The following is a 19,848-nucleotide window of genomic DNA, read 5'->3' on the forward strand; positions in this document are numbered from 1 at the left end:
CAGAACGAGGGGACTCATGACCTGTCTGCCAGTTCCCCATTGGCTGATATCACGCCTGGGGCATTTCCCAATGTCCTGCTCCCATAAAAAGGGTGTGCCGGCATCGTCCGCATGCGGAGACACCATTTTTATGGTTGCCATATTTATCGGAAATATGGCTTGCGAGATATGAACCATTTTTTACTGGAGTCGTTCTGTCTGGCTATTTCCATAGCCTTGCTAATGAGATACAACTCTTGTTACAGGGTGACGGCAGGGAGTCATCCTGTGTCCATTGTTCCCACACCACCTCATCTCCATATCACAGGACATGGCCATGGAGGTGTAAGTGGAACACTGAGAACAAGAAGGGAGGGGGCACTGCCAGGGAGTGATGAGGGATTATGACTGGAGTCATAATTCATCTTCATATCCCGGGATTTGCCTCACAGATGGTGTGGCCTCCTGAGAGTGAGGCTGGCCCCAGGGGCTCAAGTGTAAGTGCGTAGAATCACAGGTCACAGAAGAACTCACACACAGTCCAGAATTTCTTTCACGGTTTTTACTCACGTTTAGTTGTTCACTGTGAGGCGATGCTGAGACAAACTGCGGGGAGAACCAGGTATCCTTCAGGCTGGTCCAGGGGTGACTGTCCACTCGCCTTCCTAGCCCTTCTTGTTTGAGATGACCCCTGACTTGAAGTATTGCGGGAATCACCAAGGGAAGTCGTAACTGCCTTTTCTCCCCTTTCTGGCCTGTTTGCTGGCAGCGTGGACCAAGTAAAGATGGCTTCTTGCCCTATCTCACTTATGGGTCCCCTTATTGCTGCTGAGGCTGCGCACTCTGTGTTGGTTGGTGAGGCACATCCAGCACCCTCACCGGCAGGTTTAGCAGACTGAGTCAATGGATTTCTGCTCTAGGGACCTGTTTCCCCGTGCGGGCCTGGTCTACCAGGAGTCCCCGTACTCAATCACCTCACTCCTTCCTGAGGTGTCTTTCAGGCTGACTGTGTGGCAACCGAACTCCCCCGCCGACAGCCACCACACGTGCAGGGTCTGACTAGTGACACCGCACACGTCCTCGTTCTGCGACTGCACACTGTGCTTCCTCACTTTAGACTGGTTCAATACTGCCTCCCCTCTGTGCCTGCCACTGCAACCTAGCAACCAGCTTCTCCACCCACCACTAGCTGATATGTGGAGGCCACCCCCCCTCCTGGGTCTGCCCAGGGGTCCCCTCTAAGATGTGTGTGAGACCTGGTCACTATGTGTCTGTGTGTCTGTAAGGGGTAGTCAGACCCCTGGTAGTGAAGGAGTGTTTTTTCCCCCCCTGAAGACGCCACAGTAGTATGGTGGCAAATTGTAAATGTTGATAGTAAAATGTTACCTGTCATAAACTGTTTCCCCACTAGGTGCCAGTATAGAGCAGTGGTTCCCCTGGTAACTGTGGCAGGGAAGGAAGGAGGAGCAGCCTAGGTGGGGGAGGAAGGGTTCTGAATGCAGAGTCCAGTGTGCAGTGAGATGTGAGAGGCGAGCAAGCTCGGTCTGAGGTGACGGGGCAGAGTGTGGGAGTGAGACGAGGCAGTCAGCCTGAGTGAGTACTCTTGGCTAGAAAGCAGAGGAAACCCATGAGAAACGGTGGAAGAGTTGGGACTAGTCCGGAGCCGGTGGGGTGTACTAGAGTGGAGTGCAGCTATCAGGGGGATAACAAGTGGCCCCTGCAGGCGAAGGTTAGTGTCCTGACAAAGAAGTGGAGAGGTGAGAACTTATCCAGAGCCGGTAGTGTGTGCTGGATCTGCCCTACAGTAAATCCGGGTTAGAGCGCAGCTACTAGGGGGTTAACGTATGTCCCCTGCAGGCAAAGGAAAGTGCCCGTAGAGAAAAAGGAAACCGTTTTTGTAGAAAAGGACCTGTAACTTGTAACGTACTAAAGTAAACCTGCTGCAAACAGAAAGATGGAAGCTTTGTTTAATAAATCGGTGTTTGGTTTATCCGCTGCCTGCAATTGTCTCTTTCCTGAAAGTGAAGAAGGAGCTGGAGAGCACAGAAAGAACGCTGTCATGAATGGGCCCCATGCATCCACACTCTGCCCCAACAACACACCTGTATTGCAAGTAACGGCCGGGCCGGAGTTCAGCCTGCGGCCCACAAGGCGAGGGGACTCGACTACACCCCCTGAGGCGCCCCCTGCCCCTGTTACATTTTGGCGTAGTCGGCAGGATCAAGCCTGCATGCAAGAAACCCTGACCAGAGACTGTGAGGAAGATCAAGTGGTGCCTGACATGCTGAACGGGCCACAAGATGGCGGCAAGATGGCGGCCGTCCTCATGGACTCAGTGGAGGCGCGAAAAGTTGGCGCCAAACGAAAAGCGCTGGGCTGGCCTGGGAGGAAGAAGCCCGGAGTGCGCCGCCCAAAGAGGGGAGGTACTTGTCCCAAGAAGCTGCAGAGGTCTAAAGACGTGGGCGGCGCCGCAAGAAAGAAGAGGCGTCGCCAACGCTATGCAGACCTGGTGGGTGAAGCCGGGGGCGGAGTGTGTGCTAAAGCGGGAAAAGAAGAACCGCCTCCACCTTCCCCGGCGCCATTGCAATCCCAGCAGCAGAAGCAACAGTTCCAGTTACCTGTGCTACACAAAATGGAGGCCAGGACAGACAAGCAAGCCGTAGCGGGCGCGCTGGTGCCCGTAGGACGCAGAAGAGGACGTCCGATGGAGAGCTCGGTGGGAGAGTTACCCACCATCACGTTGCCGGCAAGCATCATACCGGCCGTGACTGGAGTCTCGGAGAAACCAGCGAAGGTCACGTTTTTTTTACCTCATGGGATGCCGTTACCGGGGAAACGACGACGAAAGTCCGGGCCACCTACAAGTCCCGGCTGACTCTGGGGAGCGGGCGACCAGGAGCATCCGTACAGATTCCGGAGGTGCCCGCGTCTGTTAAGGTAGGCCCTCTGCCCCCCTCAGGAGTTAAGGCCCCGTACTGGCAAGATATCCCAGAACCAGAGGTAATCGTCCGGAAGAGAGTGATTTGTTTGCCGTTGAAAACCGGTACTGTTGAAAGCCGGTGAATGTTTCCAGTTACAGTAACGTTAAAAGTACTGAACCCGGGAGGAGCTTAATGCAGAACTGTGCGTGGACTCCTTCCGTGACTGTTAAGAAGGAATCTTGTTGTCCTGTTGTTTTCTGCCCACCCAAAGACCGGGAGCGCTTGGAAATAGCCTCCGGGCAGATGTGCGACTAAGACCGGGAGCGCCTGAGGAGGGCCTCCGGGCAGAAGGTCAGCTAAGACCGGGAGCTTCCCTGGAGGGACTCCGGGCACCAAACTTGTGTGCCAGTCTGTGTGTTTTAAGTATTGTGTTTTCCTACATGTGTTGTTTTGCAGGTACGAACCTCGCCAGGAGGCTGAGGTTAAAGAGGGGAGGAATGTAAGGGGTAGTCGGACCCCTGGTAGTGAAGGAGTGTTTTTTCCCCCCCTGAAGACGCCACAGTAGTATGGTGGCAAATTGTAAATGTTGATAGTAAAATGTTACCTGTCATAAACTGTTTCCCCACTAGGTGCCAGTATAGAGCAGTGGTTCCCCTGGTAACTGTGGCAGGGAAGGAAGGAGGAGCAGCCTAGGTGGGGGAGGAAGGGTTCTGAATGCAGAGTCCAGTGTGCAGTGAGATGTGAGAGGCGAGCAAGCTCGGTCTGAGGTGACGGGGCAGAGTGTGGGAGTGAGACGAGGCAGTCAGCCTGAGTGAGTACTCTTGGCTAGAAAGCAGAGGAAACCCATGAGAAACGGTGGAAGAGTTGGGACTAGTCCGGAGCCGGTGGGGTGTACTAGAGTGGAGTGCAGCTATCAGGGGGATAACAAGTGGCCCCTGCAGGCGAAGGTTAGTGTCCTGACAAAGAAGTGGAGAGGTGAGAACTTATCCAGAGCCGGTAGTGTGTGCTGGATCTGCCCTACAGTAAATCCGGGTTAGAGCGCAGCTACTAGGGGGTTAACGTATGTCCCCTGCAGGCAAAGGAAAGTGCCCGTAGAGAAAAAGGAAACCGTTTTTGTAGAAAAGGACCTGTAACTTGTAACGTACTAAAGTAAACCTGCTGCAAACAGAAAGATGGAAGCTTTGTTTAATAAATCGGTGTTTGGTTTATCCGCTGCCTGCAATTGTCTCTTTCCTGAAAGTGAAGAAGGAGCTGGAGAGCACAGAAAGAACGCTGTCATGAATGGGCCCCATGCATCCACACTCTGCCCCAACAACACACCTGTTTTGCAAGTAACGGCCGGGCCAGGGGTCAGCCTGCGGCCCACAAGGCGAGGGGACCCGACTACACCCCCTGAGGCGCCCCCTGCCCCCGTTACATGTCCACACCCTATTCCAGCCATCAGGATTACCTGTTTGCACTCACCCAGCGTGGGTGCAGTACTCAGTGGTGCCTGAACAGGTCAGGGGCGCTACAGCAGCAAAGATGGTTCTGCTCCCCACAGGTGGAGCATGCCCCGGGGGAGGATGATGAGGGTTATAGTGATGGCGGGCACTGATGCGCGGGCCGCCAGCAAGGGCAGATGGACACATTCTGTGCGGGTTCATGTTTTCTTTACTCACAGATCTGGATTGTCCGGCAAATACCAGTCACCACCGTGATGGGTCACGTGATGGGTCCCAGTCAATCCCGGATCTGTTGGAGGTCAGAACCGGTACAGTGGATGGTGGGCCCTTTTTCCTTGCATCTTTAAAGATCGATCCCCGTGGCCTGAAGCTACTTGGGGACCCCAGTTCCTGAAACGTTTAGATCATGACCCCGGACTCTATGTAGCACTGTGCTTCGAGAACTGTGGTGGCCAGAGGGACATGCAATCCCCCTGTCCTGCAGATTCTGGTAATACAACTTGAAGTCTGTTCCACCCTAGGATTCTGCACCCTGCTCTGCGATGGTCCCGATGGAGCAATTAAGCTCTCCCCTCGGCAACCATATTGACTCCTGCTCTCTTTCTCGCCTGCTGGAGAACCCCCTAACTGTTGTGTTGCTCCTCACTCTCCCTGGTGGCTGCTCCTCCCCTGGCTCCCTTTAACTAATGAGTGGCAGCCCCCAATGTTTGGTGACTACCTTAAGACCCGACCCTAGCCCAGTCCCCATTGGGGAGGGCAACCTATTGGTGTGTTTGAGTTTGTTTGTGGTGAAACCAGTACCGATGTCCTTTTGAACCGGCATAAGTACCACACCTTAAGTGAGATGCAGTACCCTGTGGTGACTGAGGCCTCAGGGGCACCACACCAGCCTAAGGTAGGGGCGCCCCAACTCCTTTTTACGTCTCCATGACACAGTGGACTTAGAGGTACTTTACATGCTGCGATATCGGGACCGATATCGCTAGCGAGCGTACACGCCCCCGTCGGTTGTGTGTCACGGGCAAATCGCTGCCCGTGGCGTACAACATCGCTAACACCCGTCACACGTACTTACCTGCCTAACGACGTCGCTGTTGCCTGTGAACCGCCTCCTTTCTAAGGGGGCAATTCGTGCGGCGTCACAGCGACGTCACACGGCAGCCGTCCAATAGCAGAGGAGTGGCGGAGATGAGCGGCTGGAACATGCCGCCCACCTCCTTCCTTCCTCATTGCCGGTGGACGGCAGGTAAGGAGATGTTCGTCGCTCCTGCGGTGTCACACATAGCGATGTGTGATGCTACAGGAACGACAAACAACATCGCTACTCACCAGACAACGATATTTGGTGTTTGGACGACCTCTCCAACACCAACGATTTTTACCACTTTTGCGATCGTTGAAGGTCGTTCGTACGTGTCACACGCTGCAATGTCGCTAACGATGCCGGATGTGCGTCACAAACACCGTGACCCCGATGATAAATCGTTAGCGATGTTGCAGCGTGTAAAGTGCCCCTTGCACTCCACTGCAGATGAGCCCCCTTGAAATATCTTTGCTGCTTCCTTCTTTTTTTCCTTTCTGTCCTGTTTCTGTTTTGCTTCAACCACCTCCACCCTGTTCACTCCACTCTGCTCTTCTGACCCCTTTGGCCCTCTCTTGTTCTTCACACTACATCAGCATCTCCCTATCTGCCTGAGGCCCCCTTCACACGCACGTGTCTCCGGTACGTGCTAGGTCCGTGCCCGCATGTACCGGAGACATGGGCACACGTAAACCCATTAAAATCAATGGGTTTATGTGCACACATGTGTGCAGCCATTGGCCTGTGCCTCCGTGTGGAGCAGACGGGGGCCCGTGTGCTCCACACGGATGCATGTCCGTTTTTCTCCGGCAGCACGGGTGTCACATGGCCCGCACCCGTACCACACAGATATAGTGTGGATGCGGTCCCGTGTGACACGCGCTGGAGAAACACACGTGTCAGAGAAAAAAATAACTTTACTCACCTTCTCCAGCCCTCCTGTCACTTGCTGCCGACCGCCGCTCATTATGCTCATTTAATATTCACTTCACTGCGGGCGGAAGCTGCAGCAGCGGGGAGTCGGCAGGACCGGAGACCGAAGTACAGCACCATGGACAGCGACGCCAGGGACAGGCGAGTTGAAAGTTCTCGTTCTCCGTGTGTTATCACGGACAACACACGTAGTGCCATAAACACAGCACACGGAGGCTGTATTACAGGACAATGCATTACAATAGCACAAGAATACCATACAATAGTCACAAACATTTACATTGCAGTTTCCCTAGTCACCACTTCGGTCGGGGGGGGGCGGTAGGGCACTAGACACCCTATTACACTTGGACCTTCTGTCTCATGTCTGCCTTTGGTATGGTGCAGCTTTTGAGGTTGTGAGACTTTCGTGTTACTCAAGAGAGTCATTTCCTTCTGCCTGCGGTCAGTAACTCTGTTACCTGTCTGCCTGCGGTCACGTCATCCTGTTACCTGTATCGATTCATCAGTATCTCTGCTACCTGTCTGTTAACGAGCTCCAGCAATCCTGTTACCTGTTTACAGTTGTCTATATTGCTATTATGCTTCTGTGGTCTTCTGCTAGCTTTTCAGGTTATGCTCGTCCGTTATGTTCTGTAACTCTGCTTGATGTCTGTTATCTGTCTGTTTTTTCCTAGACTTTATTAACCTGTAGTTTGTTCATTTTCCATTTCTGTGTTGTGCATTCTCCACCTGGTTGCTGCATCTGTGCCTGGCGGTCCAGCGGGCTTAAAGAATCCACCGCCACAGAATGGGCCCACCTCACGCATCCTAATATATGTGATGGGCAATAAGGGCATAATAGGGTGTTTGGTGGGCAATATGGGAGCATCATAGTGTGAGTGTGGTGGGCAATGTGGGAGCATCATAGGGTGTGTGGTGGGCAATTTGGGAGGATTATAAAATGTGGGGGGCATTGTGGGACCATCATAGTGTGTGGTGGACAATGTGGGAGCATCATAGTGTTTGCTGGGCATTGTGGGAGCATTGTAGTGTGTGTGGTGGGCATTGTAGGAGCATCATTGTGTGTATGGTGGGCAATGTGGGAGCATCGTGGTGTGTGGTGGACATTGTGGGAGCATCGTAATGTGTGGTTGGCATTGTGGGGAATATCATAGTGTGTGGTGGGCATTGTGGAAGCATCATAGTGTGTGGTGGGCATTGTGAGAGCATCATAGTGTGTGGTGGGCATTGTGGGAGCATCGTAGTATGTGGTGGGCATTGTGGAAGCATCATAGTGTGTGGTGGGCATTGTGGGAGCATTGTAGTGTGTGGTGGGCAATATGGGAGTGTCGCGGGCGGAGGAGGGGACGCTGCGCTCACCCACTGCTCGGGTCCGGCTGCTCTGCTGCTGCTGCTCGGTGGTGGCTTGAGCGGTGGGCCGGATCCCGGGGACTCGAGCGGCGTTCCTCGCCCGTGAGTGAAAGGGGAAATGGTTTTGGGGATTGATTGTCCGTGACGCCACCCACGGTTGTGGTGAGGTTGTGACACCACCGCTGCTCTGGACGGGGATCCCGGGAGCGGTGACAGGGAGCAGCTTGGATGTTGGTTCTCCCCTCCGTGGGTAGGGGGATTGGTTGTCCCGGGGCCCGGTGAGGGGTAGGTATGGATGGCAGGCGGGTTACGGGGCCTGGTGAGGTGCAAGGTCGCGGGGGCAGCGCGGTGCCGCACGGCACGGTGGTACTCACTCAGCCAGTAATTCACACGGAGTCTCTGGTCAAACAAACGGCTGGATGGACGGGTCCCACAGACGGCTGCGGTGTTTCTCCTCCCGGCAGGTTGATGGTGACTGCCTTTCCCTGCACCTATGTTGTGTTTACAGTTCCAATGGCTTCCCACTGGTAACCCGCTCCCCAGCTTGTGATGGATGCTGAGGGAGCCCCTTTTGCCCGCAGGCTCTGGCCCTGGGAACTGTAGCCTTGGCGGTGACTGTGTTTCCCTCTACGGTGTGAGTTGTTGCCTTCAATCTAGTCTTGACTACTGGGAAACCCCGGAGGTTCCCTTCGCTAACGGATTTGACCAGTTTAACGGCGACTCCTAGCCTGGTCGGGGTCCGTAAGCCCTGCCGGATGGTGCTGGCTTCTCTTTGCTCTCCGATCCGGTACCGCCGGGCCACCGCCCATCCACGGTCCTTACGGTTCGCTCCAATCGGCCTCTCCTGCAGACGGTCACCACCGTCTGCCAACCTTGCTGTATATGTCTGGGCCACGCACCCGGACACGGTCAGTCTCCTCTACTACCACACACTTCACTCCTCAACTCCTCTCCAAAACTGAACTGATCTGCTTTTCCCGCCTCCAGAACCGTGAACTCCTCAGTGGGCGGGACCAACCGCCTGGCCCACCCCCTGGTGTGGACATCAGCCCCTGGAGGAAGGCAACAAGGATTTTATGTTTGACTTTGGTGTGCCTAGCCGGGGTGTGGGGTGTGTTGGTGTAGTTCTGTGATGACCTGGCTTGTCCAGGGCGCCACAGGAGCATCATAGTGTGAGTGTGGTGGGCAATGAGGTAGCATCATAGTGTGAGTGTGGTGGGCAATGTGGGAGCATCATAGGGTGTGTGGTGGGCAATTTGGGAGCATTATAAAATGTGGGGGGCATTGTGGGACCATCATAGTGTGTGGTGGGCATTGGGAAAGTGTGTGTGGTGGGCATTGTGGGAGCATCGTAGTGTGTGGTGGGCAATGTGGGAGCATCATAGTGTTTGCTGGGCATTGTGGGAGCATTGTAGTGTGTGTGGTGGGCATTGTAGGAGCATCATAGTGTGTATGGTGGGCAATGTGGGAGCATCATAGTGCGTGGTGGGCATTGTAGTGTGTGGTGGGCAATGTGGGAGCATCGTGGTGTGTGGTGGGCATTGTGGGAGCATCGTAATGTGTGGTTGGCATTGTGGGAGCATTGTAGTGTATGGTGGGCAATGTGGGAGCATCATAGTGTGTGGTGGGCATTGTGAGAGCGTCGTAGTGTGTGGTGGGCATTGTGGGAAAATTGTAGTGTGTGTTGGCCAATGTGGGAGCATCGTAGTGTGACGTCCTGGTAAAACCAGGTAGTCACAGAAAGAGTTAATCCTCCTTGGCAGCTACACAATCCCCACACAGATGTACAGCAGCCAATCAGGCCCTACTCACCCCCTCCCAAGGAAAAGGGAGGGGGCGAGGTGATGACAGAGCAGAATTTAGCTCAGTTGTGCTGTAGTCAGTGGAAAGCTGACAGGGGAGGCTTGCAGCTCCCCGGAGAAAGTGGTAGCCGGGGTTGGAGCCCTGGACTACCGGACTAGGTGGCTGTGAGGGCCACAGCCGACGGATATCCGGCAGCGGGGAACCTGAGGCGACCGGGACAGAGTTGTAGCCCGCCGGTGCCGGGAGAAGGACCCAATCCGGAGGCTGTTCACACGGACTAGTCCAGACAAGGGAGAGACAGACAGAGAGTGTGGAAGGAAGGGACCCTGGCTGTACATCTGGGTGTGGGACCCGAAGACACCCGCCAATGGTGACCGGACATTTGGCAAGTTGGTTTACAAACAACTCTGTGTTTTCTGACCACACACATCAGCTTCATCCAACACCAAGATAACCGAACCGTGAGTTTCCTGCTCCCTGCAATCCCTGCCATCACCACAACTCCCAATTGGGCCCCGGTACTACAACTCCCCTACCCGTGGAGGGATCCCACCTTGCTGGTCCCGGGCACGATCCCCAGAGACAGCGTCGGTGCCACCATCTCATCACCGCAACCCACGGGTGGCGTCACAGACAATCCCCTTTACATATTCCCCTTTTGTTGTGGAGCCTGGGATCACAGACCGGGTCACGCCACCATGATACCTCTAGAAGTGACCCCATTGGCCCGGCTCTGAGTACCCCCTATTCCTGGTTGATACAATTGTGTGTATGGTGAGCATTGTAGGAGCATTGTAGTGTGTATGGTGGGCATTGTGGAAGCATCGTTGTGTGTCTGGTGGGCATGGTAGGCAATGTGGGAGCATCGTAGTGCATGTAGTTGGCACCAGTGGCGTAACTAGGGGGGGGGCTGGCGGGGCATCTGCCCCGGGCGCAAGTGTCAGGGGGGCGCAGTCAGACTGACTGATGCGGGCGGCGGTCTGAGGTTTCTCCCGGCGGTAGCATATGCCGCCTCCCGGGACCGGAAGCTAGTTGTTTCTCACCCTGCTGCAGTGCGCCGGCTGCCTGTGATGCATTGTTATGCAAGTGCCGGGCCGCCAACACTTCCGTGTCAGGACACGTGAGCAGCGTGATCCGGTCAGCTGATCACGCTGCTGACGTCACACTGCGGCCCTGTAAAGGCGCGGTGTTGTCCCTGCCCGCTGGCACTTCCGTGTCAGGACATATGAGAAACGTGATCCGGTCAGCTGATCACGCTGCTGACATCACACGGCGGCCCTGTAAAGGCGCGGCGTTGTCCCTGCCCGCCGGCACTTCCGTGTCAGGACACGTGAGCAGCGTGATCCGGTCAGCTGGGCACGCTGCTGACGTCACACGGCGGCCCTGCAAAGGCGCGGCGTTGGTTCAAAGTGCTCCAGTGGAGCTGAAGATTTAGTATAATTAGGGGAAGGGGGGAAGATTAGAGTGATGGGTGTGGAGTGGACACAAAATGGGGAGATGGATTTAAGTTAAGGGCACAATAGGAGAAGCAAGGAAGGGGGAGATGAAGTAGGATATACATGAGTTAACAGTGTGAGTGGGGGATGGGGGCAGGCTCAGTTTGTGTGCAGTATGGATAGTGGAGGGATGGATTTAAGGATACAATATGAGAAGCAAGGAAATGATGAAGGATTATGTATGGGGAGAGAAATGATGAGGGATTATGTATGGGGAGAGGGAAGAGGAGGGGTGATGTATGGGGAGAGAAATGATGAGGGATTATGTATGGGGAGAGAAATGATGAGGGATTATGTATGGGGAGAGAAATGATGAGGGATTATGTATGGGGAGAGGGAAGAGGAGGGGTGATGTATGGGGAGAGGGAAGATGCGGGGGGATGTATGGGGAGAGGGAAGATGCGGGGGGATGTATGGGGAGAGGGAAGATGCGGGGGGATGTATGGGGAAAGGGAAGATGCGAGGGGATGTATGGGGAGAGGGAAGATGCGGGGGGATGGGATGTATGGGGAGGGGGAAGATGCGGGGGGATGTATGGGGAGAGGGAAGATGCGGGGGGATGTATGGGGAGAGGGAGGATGTTGGGGGATGTATGGGGAGAGGCAGGATGCAGGGGGATGTATGAATTATAAAATATAATATGTATTAAATAGAAGTATTATAATTATTCTGCTATTTTAGGGGCATCGTGATGGGATGTGCTGCAGAAGACCGGAGAAGATGGAAATCTGCAGAGATGAGATGTGAATGTGAAAAGTCATCATTGCGTCAGGACAAGGTGAATAGAAAGAAACGACTCAGAGACAACATCATCTATAAGGTACCTGAATGTAAATGTTTATTTGTGATACTATGTCCCATCATTAGGCCTGGGTCCCACTTGCGCATTGCTTCTGATGTGAGCGCAATGGGACCCCCACTGATCAGCTGTTCTGGATGCAGGTGGCGGAAATGCTTATTTCTGGATCTGCTCCGTCCTCTGATGGTGTCTGCGGCCGGGTACTGCACATCCACCTCATTGATTTTAATAGGAACCTGCTGCCACTATCTGAAGACGGAGCAGATCCAGAACTGAGCACTTCCGGCCACCTGCCACCACCGGCACGGCACCTAGAACAGGTGATTGGCGGGGGTGCCAGGTGTCGGATCCCGACCAATCAGACATTGGGGATCTATCCTAAGGAAAGGCCTTCAGTGTTAAAAGTAGTGGACAATCTCCTTAATAAAGTCTTGTGCCGTCTGACAAGTTAAGGGTTACTATGTTTTTATTTATGTTGTTAGGAGCATTAAAGGGACTGCAGACTTCTGAATTCTCATAGTGCGCACACTGCCCGCTGTCAGGATTCTCTGGTGCCGGCGGTGAGAGTGGGAGCTTACGAAGCTGCAAGTATGTGATTTACATAGATGTGGTCATGTGCTGAACAGACACGCTCAATGAAAATGAATTGACTGAGGCTGGACACATCAAATCAGAATGTGGCCAGAAGTCTACAAATCTCATACTTGTGCTCACATGATCGTCCACTCTCGTCACTGGCACCAGAGCAGAATTCAGAAGCGTGAAGTCACGAATAGATTCACTGCAGACTTTCATCTCTAATCTGGACAATCCCTTTAATTACAAAATTAAGTAGTGTAGTATCCTCAGTTCTAACAGCGTGTAATATACCCACTGTCACAATTCAGCTCTGCTCACTGGTCACCACATGGCCACTCCACTTATATATGATTTTCATACTTGCATGTGACAATTAGCTTTTCTTCATACGTTTCTCATTGAACATTGAGAGAATTATTAAGAGAAGCGCGTTACCACATGACTGTGTATGCAAATCATATATGAGTGACTGGTCACATGGCCACCACCCACATTGCTTGGTGGGGGGGTGGGGGGGGCGCCAAACTAAATTCTTGCCCCGGGTGCTGGAAAGCCTAGATACACCTCTGGTTGGCACTGTAGGCATCTAATTCTGTGTGTTGGATCCTGCTATGCCATGAAAGGCCACACGATCTGGGAACACTAATGGGCTTCACAAGGAGCAATATTACTTTGTGGTCGTATATAAACAACTGGGTGAGGTTAAAGAAATGGATTAGCCTAACATAAAAAAAAAATCCCATTCTCCATACTTTCAAAGCTGGGAAACATGGGTATGCATGGACAGGAATTAGGTAGAGTAGAGGTAGGGTAATGTGGGGTAAAGTTCAATTTGAGAGGCAAGCACTAGGAAGTGCACGGCGGTGAGGGAAGGGCTGTGACCGAGGGAATGTGCAGAACATGACACTTTTTAACCTAAAAGCGGAAAATCCTTTTTAGGCATTGTCAGTGAGGTAACTCCAGGCTGCTCTCTTTATCTGCAGGGAAACTGATTTCTTCTGGGCAGGCTCTCCACGAGCGTCAGGCGGATATTGTGGTTGAGGAGTATTGCACAAGCCATAAAACAGTGTGAGACTTTTGTCATGTTACACATATATATTTTAAGAAAATAAAGTCTTAGAAATATTCTAGAAATATAACGATTTCAAGCATCATCATCATGAAATTAGATTTAATTTAATTTTTTTTAATTTTTTTTTTTTTTGCTGTTGTTGCTTTTTTATGGGCGGGGGGGTTCATGTTACTACTACTAATAAAAAACTGAATTGTAGTCTTACACTGGCCACTGAAGTAAAAAAAAAAAGGTTGAGATTTATGGTTTTCTGCTGCTAGTCAACTTTGCTGTATAGATTGTGATTGGATCTGCAGAGCCATTTCGTTATCATAAGGCATACCTTTAGTATACTATACCTAAAAGTATGCCTTATGACTCTGCTGTTCCATGTACAGCTTATGCTACGCATGTGCGGGTGTTATTTGACCTTTCCATTCGCCTGCACATTACAAAACTTTGCCCTGCCCTCAGCAGGGCAGAGAGAAGTGCGCATGCGCAGGAGCACAATGGAGGACACTGTGTGGATGACGTGGAACAAGTAATCCACACGGAGCAGGGAAGGAGGACGACGAAGGAAGGAAGAGAGGAGGTGCCGGCGTGAGACAAGTGACACCCATTGGACCCGACCATCCCACAGGTGAGTATAATAAAAGCTGTTTTTTTACATTATACAGAGCAGCCTGGGCTCTTATATATAGTATTCTAGAATGATGTATATAAGAGCTCACTGGTGGTGGCCACAGCTTATAGAGGACAAATCTGGTGACAGGTTCCCTTTAAACAGAAGTGATTGGAGTTACTGCTGCTGCTATTACAGGCAGGTGATGGCTGTATAACATCGAGAATCCATTGACCGCAAAATAAAAAACTAAATAAAACAAAATAATAATAATCTTAATAATAATAAGTAGTTTATTAAATATAATACAAAATGGAGCACCGGCGTTACGCACGAGATCTATATAACAATCATAGCCATCATATATTCTACTCAACATATAAATTAGTGAATATCAGCAAAGAGAAGTGTCTCCTAATTGACAATAACGGCCCATTCATTATTGCATTTTCCCTCTTTTTTGTTTTTCTATTTTTTATTGCTTTTATTTGCACCTTATTCTTCTTCTAACTTGCGCCTTTTTTTAAGTCTATTTTATATCTGTTTACTTTTTTTTATGTTCACCGTTGTCTGTAAGGTTTGGGGTTCACCAATGTTTTCGTCTGATTCAATTTTTAATTTTTAACAGAATTTTTAGACATGTTAGCAGAACGTTTGTGCTAAAAAGTGCATTTCTAATCATTTTGCGCAATAAAACAGTAATAAATACCACAAGACAAAAAAGTGACGTAAAAACCAAAATTCTCTGTAAGGGTCTAATATAAAAGCTAGACTATATACCGTAACAACAGCAAACCGCCATACTGGATGCCAGTATCTTTCTGCTGTCGGCTCCTGAACCAAGTAACAACACGAAAATGAAAACATTTTGTTAACCAGTTCAGGACCAGGCCATATTCCCCAGTTCTCGACTAGACACATTTTCAGATTTGTATTCACTTTTAACGGCTTTAAACAAAATCTAATTTGAATATTCAAAAATAGTTTTAACTCTGTTCTTCCTGATATATGGGGCTTTGTGTTTGTCATTTTTATATCTATTTTTTTGTGCTGACGCCAAGGGAAAATGCAAAGAAAAGAGGAATTGTCTAATTTTCCATTTTTCTGTATTTCGATTTTTATGGCCACAAATGACTGCTGAAATAATTTTAAATTGTGTTCCTCTTTCCGTATAAATTATGTTATATAATTTATTTTCCCAATGGGGCAGGAATATAAACAAGCAATTTGGAGTGGCGGTATTTTTGTTAGTTTAGCTTATTTTATTGAATTTCTTTTTTCTTTTTAATTTTTTCTTTTTTTTTATTTCACACATTGTGCTCCCTCTGTAAGTTTTTTTTATATCTTCAAATGCCTCCCAAAGGTCTTTTAATACATTATTTTTATTGCTAATTTTCTCTGTAACTGGGACTGGTATATTAGCGCTAGTTACAGGGGAAAGTCATCCTGATTCCTGCATTGCAGACCTACCTGATTCTTGTAGGACTCAGTAGCTCCTGCTCACTCTCTACACACAGCAATCAAATGATCCCTGGGTCTGGAGGAGGAAGCACTGTTAGTGCTTCCTAATCTTTACATACAGCGCTTGTTTAGCATTATGAACACAGCGATTAGCTAGGTAAACATGATAATAAATAACGTGTATCTTCTATGTAGGGAGTCTGGCTGTATCTGACAGCCGACTCCCCACCCTGACAATCTTGGGCAACCTGTTACTCTGCACTGACATTTTGAACATCACTGCAAAGTAAAGTGTGAACTGCTCAGATGTTTAAAGTCTATGGGTAGTCTAAAAGTAGTTAATAATAACCATTTACCGTTAGCACCAATTTTTTTATATATATATATATATATATATATATATGAATAACATATATTTTATTCTACAATGATTGTACAAAATTAGTCAAATCTTTGTAAACATATTTTAAAGAAATTTGTCATAAAATATGGTATTTACCTGCAGCCCTAGTGGTAATCTACAGTTAAAGGAGTTGTCAAGTCTAGAATGACAAATTTGCAACCCCGATAGGAGGGTGTGACCTCGCTCAATACAAGTATATAGAGTGAGTCTGCGCCCCTTCATGTGGGCATGGCTGTCTAGTGGGCCACCATTTGGGTTCTGGCCAGGAGTATGCATTTGGTATAATTGCAGTAAGCCATATTTGCTGGCTCAGAAACTAGTGAATCCTTGCAGCGCACAGTGTATGGGAGGATTCACAGGTCTACAGTCACATAAAGTGGCTGCAGACTTAACATTCTAGTCCAGACAACCTCTGTAAATACTGTTTTAAATATGTGCAGGTGTCTAACTGGAAGTGCAGCTGCAGGGAGAAAATGAAATTATATTCTCCTTGCAGCCACTCGCTTCCAGTCGTAGGGGTGGCACCAGGACAGTAAACAGTCAGAACTTACTACACATATGTTTAAAAAATAATTTACTTGGAGATTATCCCTTTGGCTGTATATATATATATATATATATATATATATATATATATATATATATATATATATATATATGCATTTTTTATGCCATTTTCCCATCAATTTTCATAAATATGCAGCATCAAAGTCTTGACCCAATGGTAAGTACATACAGGAGTACCGGTGATGGCAGCAGCACTGATTTCTACTACCAACCCTGAAGTTGGCTTTGTTTCTTGGGTAAGTGGTTCCCATGCGGCAAAGAAGATAAATTCCTGGTTTTTGCTGATTTTGATTCTTGAGTTTGTTGGCATCAGATCTTTACTGTTTTCAGAAAAAAAGAAAAGGAGAAAAAAAGATGATATATTTTTGGTTAGAACTTTTTAAAACTTTTATGTAGTTACTTAATATATAAAGTGAACTTGTCAGGTGCAATGTGGCATCCAGAACCGCAGGCAGTACTGGGTGCATATTGCTAATCCTTGCCTAACTGTCCCAGACTAAAGTAGCATAAATAAAGAGATCTTTAGAAAAAGTATTTCTAAAAGTCCTTTATGATATGCTAATGAGTGCGGGGACTAGTCACAAGGGCATTACTTCCCCTGACTAGTCGGCCCCCCCTGTGGGCATACTAACAAGCTAATGAATGCGCAGTGTCAGAGGATGGTTGCTGTCACTGCTCTGCTGTCATCGCTTCCTACTCCTGGATTTCAGCTCAGTGTGCAGGATCCAGGACTTTTGGTCATGTGCACTATGAACTTGGGTGTATGCTACCTGGCTTCAGACGCATGTAGTGCGCACGACCAAAAGTCTGGGATCCTGTACACTGAGCCAAAGTCCAGCGCCGGACATGATCGCAGCAGGGAGGTGAGAGTGACCATCCTCTGATCCTGCGCATTCATTAGCATGTTAGTATTCCCACAGGAGTGTGCTTACATGCTAAGAGGGCCGACTAGCCAAGGGAAGTAACACACTTGCGACTAGTCCTTGGCCTCATTCTGATTATTTAGTAATACAAAATTATTTGGCTTGTTTCGTGTTCATTAGTTGAATTTGGGAAGTGCTTTTAAAAAATAACCAACTTTGCGATTCACTTCTTATCAAATATCCTCTTTAAAGGAATATGTCAACAGGTTTTTCCTATGTAAGCTGAAGCCAGCATGCTGAAAGGGTTAACACAAAAAGTTCAGGGATGCCTATTTTGTCACAGTCCCATCTTTTGTTTATTTGCTATGTTTGTGTAAGCAGCAGGACATATCATTACAGAACTAGAAACTCAAGTACACGGCAGTCCGACAAGACCCTCCTTTGATAGACACCTCACTGTCAATGTACCCACCTGGTGTGGATGGGAACAGCTCTTTAGACTCTGCTGCATGACTAAAGTTAAAAATTCTGATTGTGTCAGAACAACTGCACCCAGTAATCTAAGTGATACATCGTTGGATTCAGAATCTCTTTGCCTACATCATGCTGCTCTCAGATGAGGCAGCAAAAACCTGCTGACAGATTCCCTTTAAGAATAGATTGATTTTTAAATATAGCGTACTGCTCATTGCCTAGGTTACCGGTTACCTCAGAGTGGTGGGTTTCCTAGGCAAGAAGCATGCGCTTACAAGCTCTATGCTATACTGCTTGCAAATGCCCTTCTGAATCCTTCTGACGGATTGGACAGCTAAAGTGGCATTGTTAGGCAAGTCTGAAGCAGCGGGTAGGGTGGAGAATGAGCCAGGGCAAGATGGCGTGTAGCTACACCCACTCATCAAAATCAACAAAATTGTGTTACTGCCCTGACGGAAGTACCATTTCTGGTGAGACGCACGTAGGTGCACGCCACTACGAAGATGTGCCGAATTCATTAAGTGGCGGGCATCTCTTAATGAATTTGGGACATCATACTCCAGTAAGTGCCCTGTTAAGACTGGCGTTCAGAGCACCATTCTTATTGAACTGGACCCTCAGTCTTTTAGACAGGTGAGTTTGGTTCCCGAGAAGTCTCGCCCATTCAGATAAAAATAATCATTTAGATACTTTGAAGAGATGACCATATCTCAAGAACGGAGAGGTGCAGGGACAAAAATAAAAACAAAAAAACATCAAATTAAGGAGGACAGAGACATTTACACTAAGTAAAAATATATTTATGGCAAGTAACAGGCTCGCTATGAAAAAACATCAGGAACATTAAGGGGCACTTCTCATATAGCGAGATCGCTGCTGAGTCACAGGTTTTGTGACGTACCAGTGACCTCACCAGCGATCTCACTGTGTGCGACACTGAGCAGTGACCTAGCCCCTGCTGTGAAATCGCTGATCATTACACACTGTTCTGGTTCATTTTTTGCTCATTGGTCTCCCGCTGTGCAACACGCATCGGTGTGTTTGACGGCGGGAGACCAACGAGCACCGACTCTGTGTAAGCAGCGTATGCTGGTAACCAGAGTAAATATCGGTTAACTAAGCAAAGTGGTTACCCGATATTTACCCTGGTTACCAGTGTACACCGCTTACAGGCTGCCAGCGCTGCCTCCCTGCACAAGTAGCCAGGGTAAATATCAGGTAACTAAGCAAAGCGCTTTGCTTAGTAACCCGATGTGTATCTTAGCTACGTATACAGGGAGCCAGCGCTGGCAGCCTGTAAGCGGTGTACGCTGGTAACCAGGGTAAATATCGGGTAACAAAGCAAAGCGCTTCGCTTAGTTACCCAATATTTAGCGTTGTGTCAGAATATACCCATTTTCAATTAATAACTCATTAAAAAAAAATTCTTTATTTATATGCATTAAAAATTATTTACCAGACCTAGACAAACAACAAATATATAGTGAAAATTTAAGAAGATGTCTAAGCCACTTACAGTTGAGACTATTAGAGAGTGGATGGGAGGGAAATTACCATACTTTAGAGCAATACTCCATCAATTTTATAGGGAGACGGGTAGAAAAAATGGCCATGTCCTTAAACTTCCCCTAACCAGGACTTTTCCTGCCTGTCAATGGAGTACATCCTTACTTAACCGATGCCCCCATTCCTCGGCGGCTCTCCCTTAAAAATCCCTTCTCTCACCCTCTTCAACAATATTCAAAAAAGTCTCTCTAGTGGTAAAGACTACCTATATCTCACACACCCAATCAATAAGACAAGAAATAAACACAGATATGTTTTCAGATATAAGCTCTCCCTCAATCATCTCACTCCTGCCTGGCAATGGAGTACACCCTTATTTTTACCGTGCCCCCATTCCTCGGCGGCTGGCCCTAAATAAGGCCCTGAAATTCTGGTCAGTGATTACTAGGTATCAATCAAACAAAACCTTTTTTAACAATAGAGCTTTCTGCACTTATCTGAGATTTCTGTGT

General features: G+C 49.0%; 1 protein-coding gene across 1 annotated transcript in view; it reads right to left on the reverse strand.

The window, feature by feature from the left end:
* Nucleotides 1–16,532: 16,532 nt before the first annotated feature.
* LOC142301923 (uncharacterized) overlaps nt 16,533–19,848 on the reverse strand; it is a 33,345-nt gene continuing 30,029 nt past the window's right edge. The window contains exon 6 of the mRNA XM_075342968.1: nt 16,533–16,813. Within this exon, the coding sequence (XP_075199083.1) occupies nt 16,811–16,813 (3 nt within the window). The 3' untranslated portion in view covers nt 16,533–16,810. The remainder of the gene's footprint in view (nt 16,814–19,848) is intronic.

This window comes from Anomaloglossus baeobatrachus, chromosome 4, assembly GCF_048569485.1.
Source record: "Anomaloglossus baeobatrachus isolate aAnoBae1 chromosome 4, aAnoBae1.hap1, whole genome shotgun sequence".
Classification (NCBI taxonomy): domain Eukaryota; kingdom Metazoa; phylum Chordata; class Amphibia; order Anura; family Aromobatidae; genus Anomaloglossus; species Anomaloglossus baeobatrachus.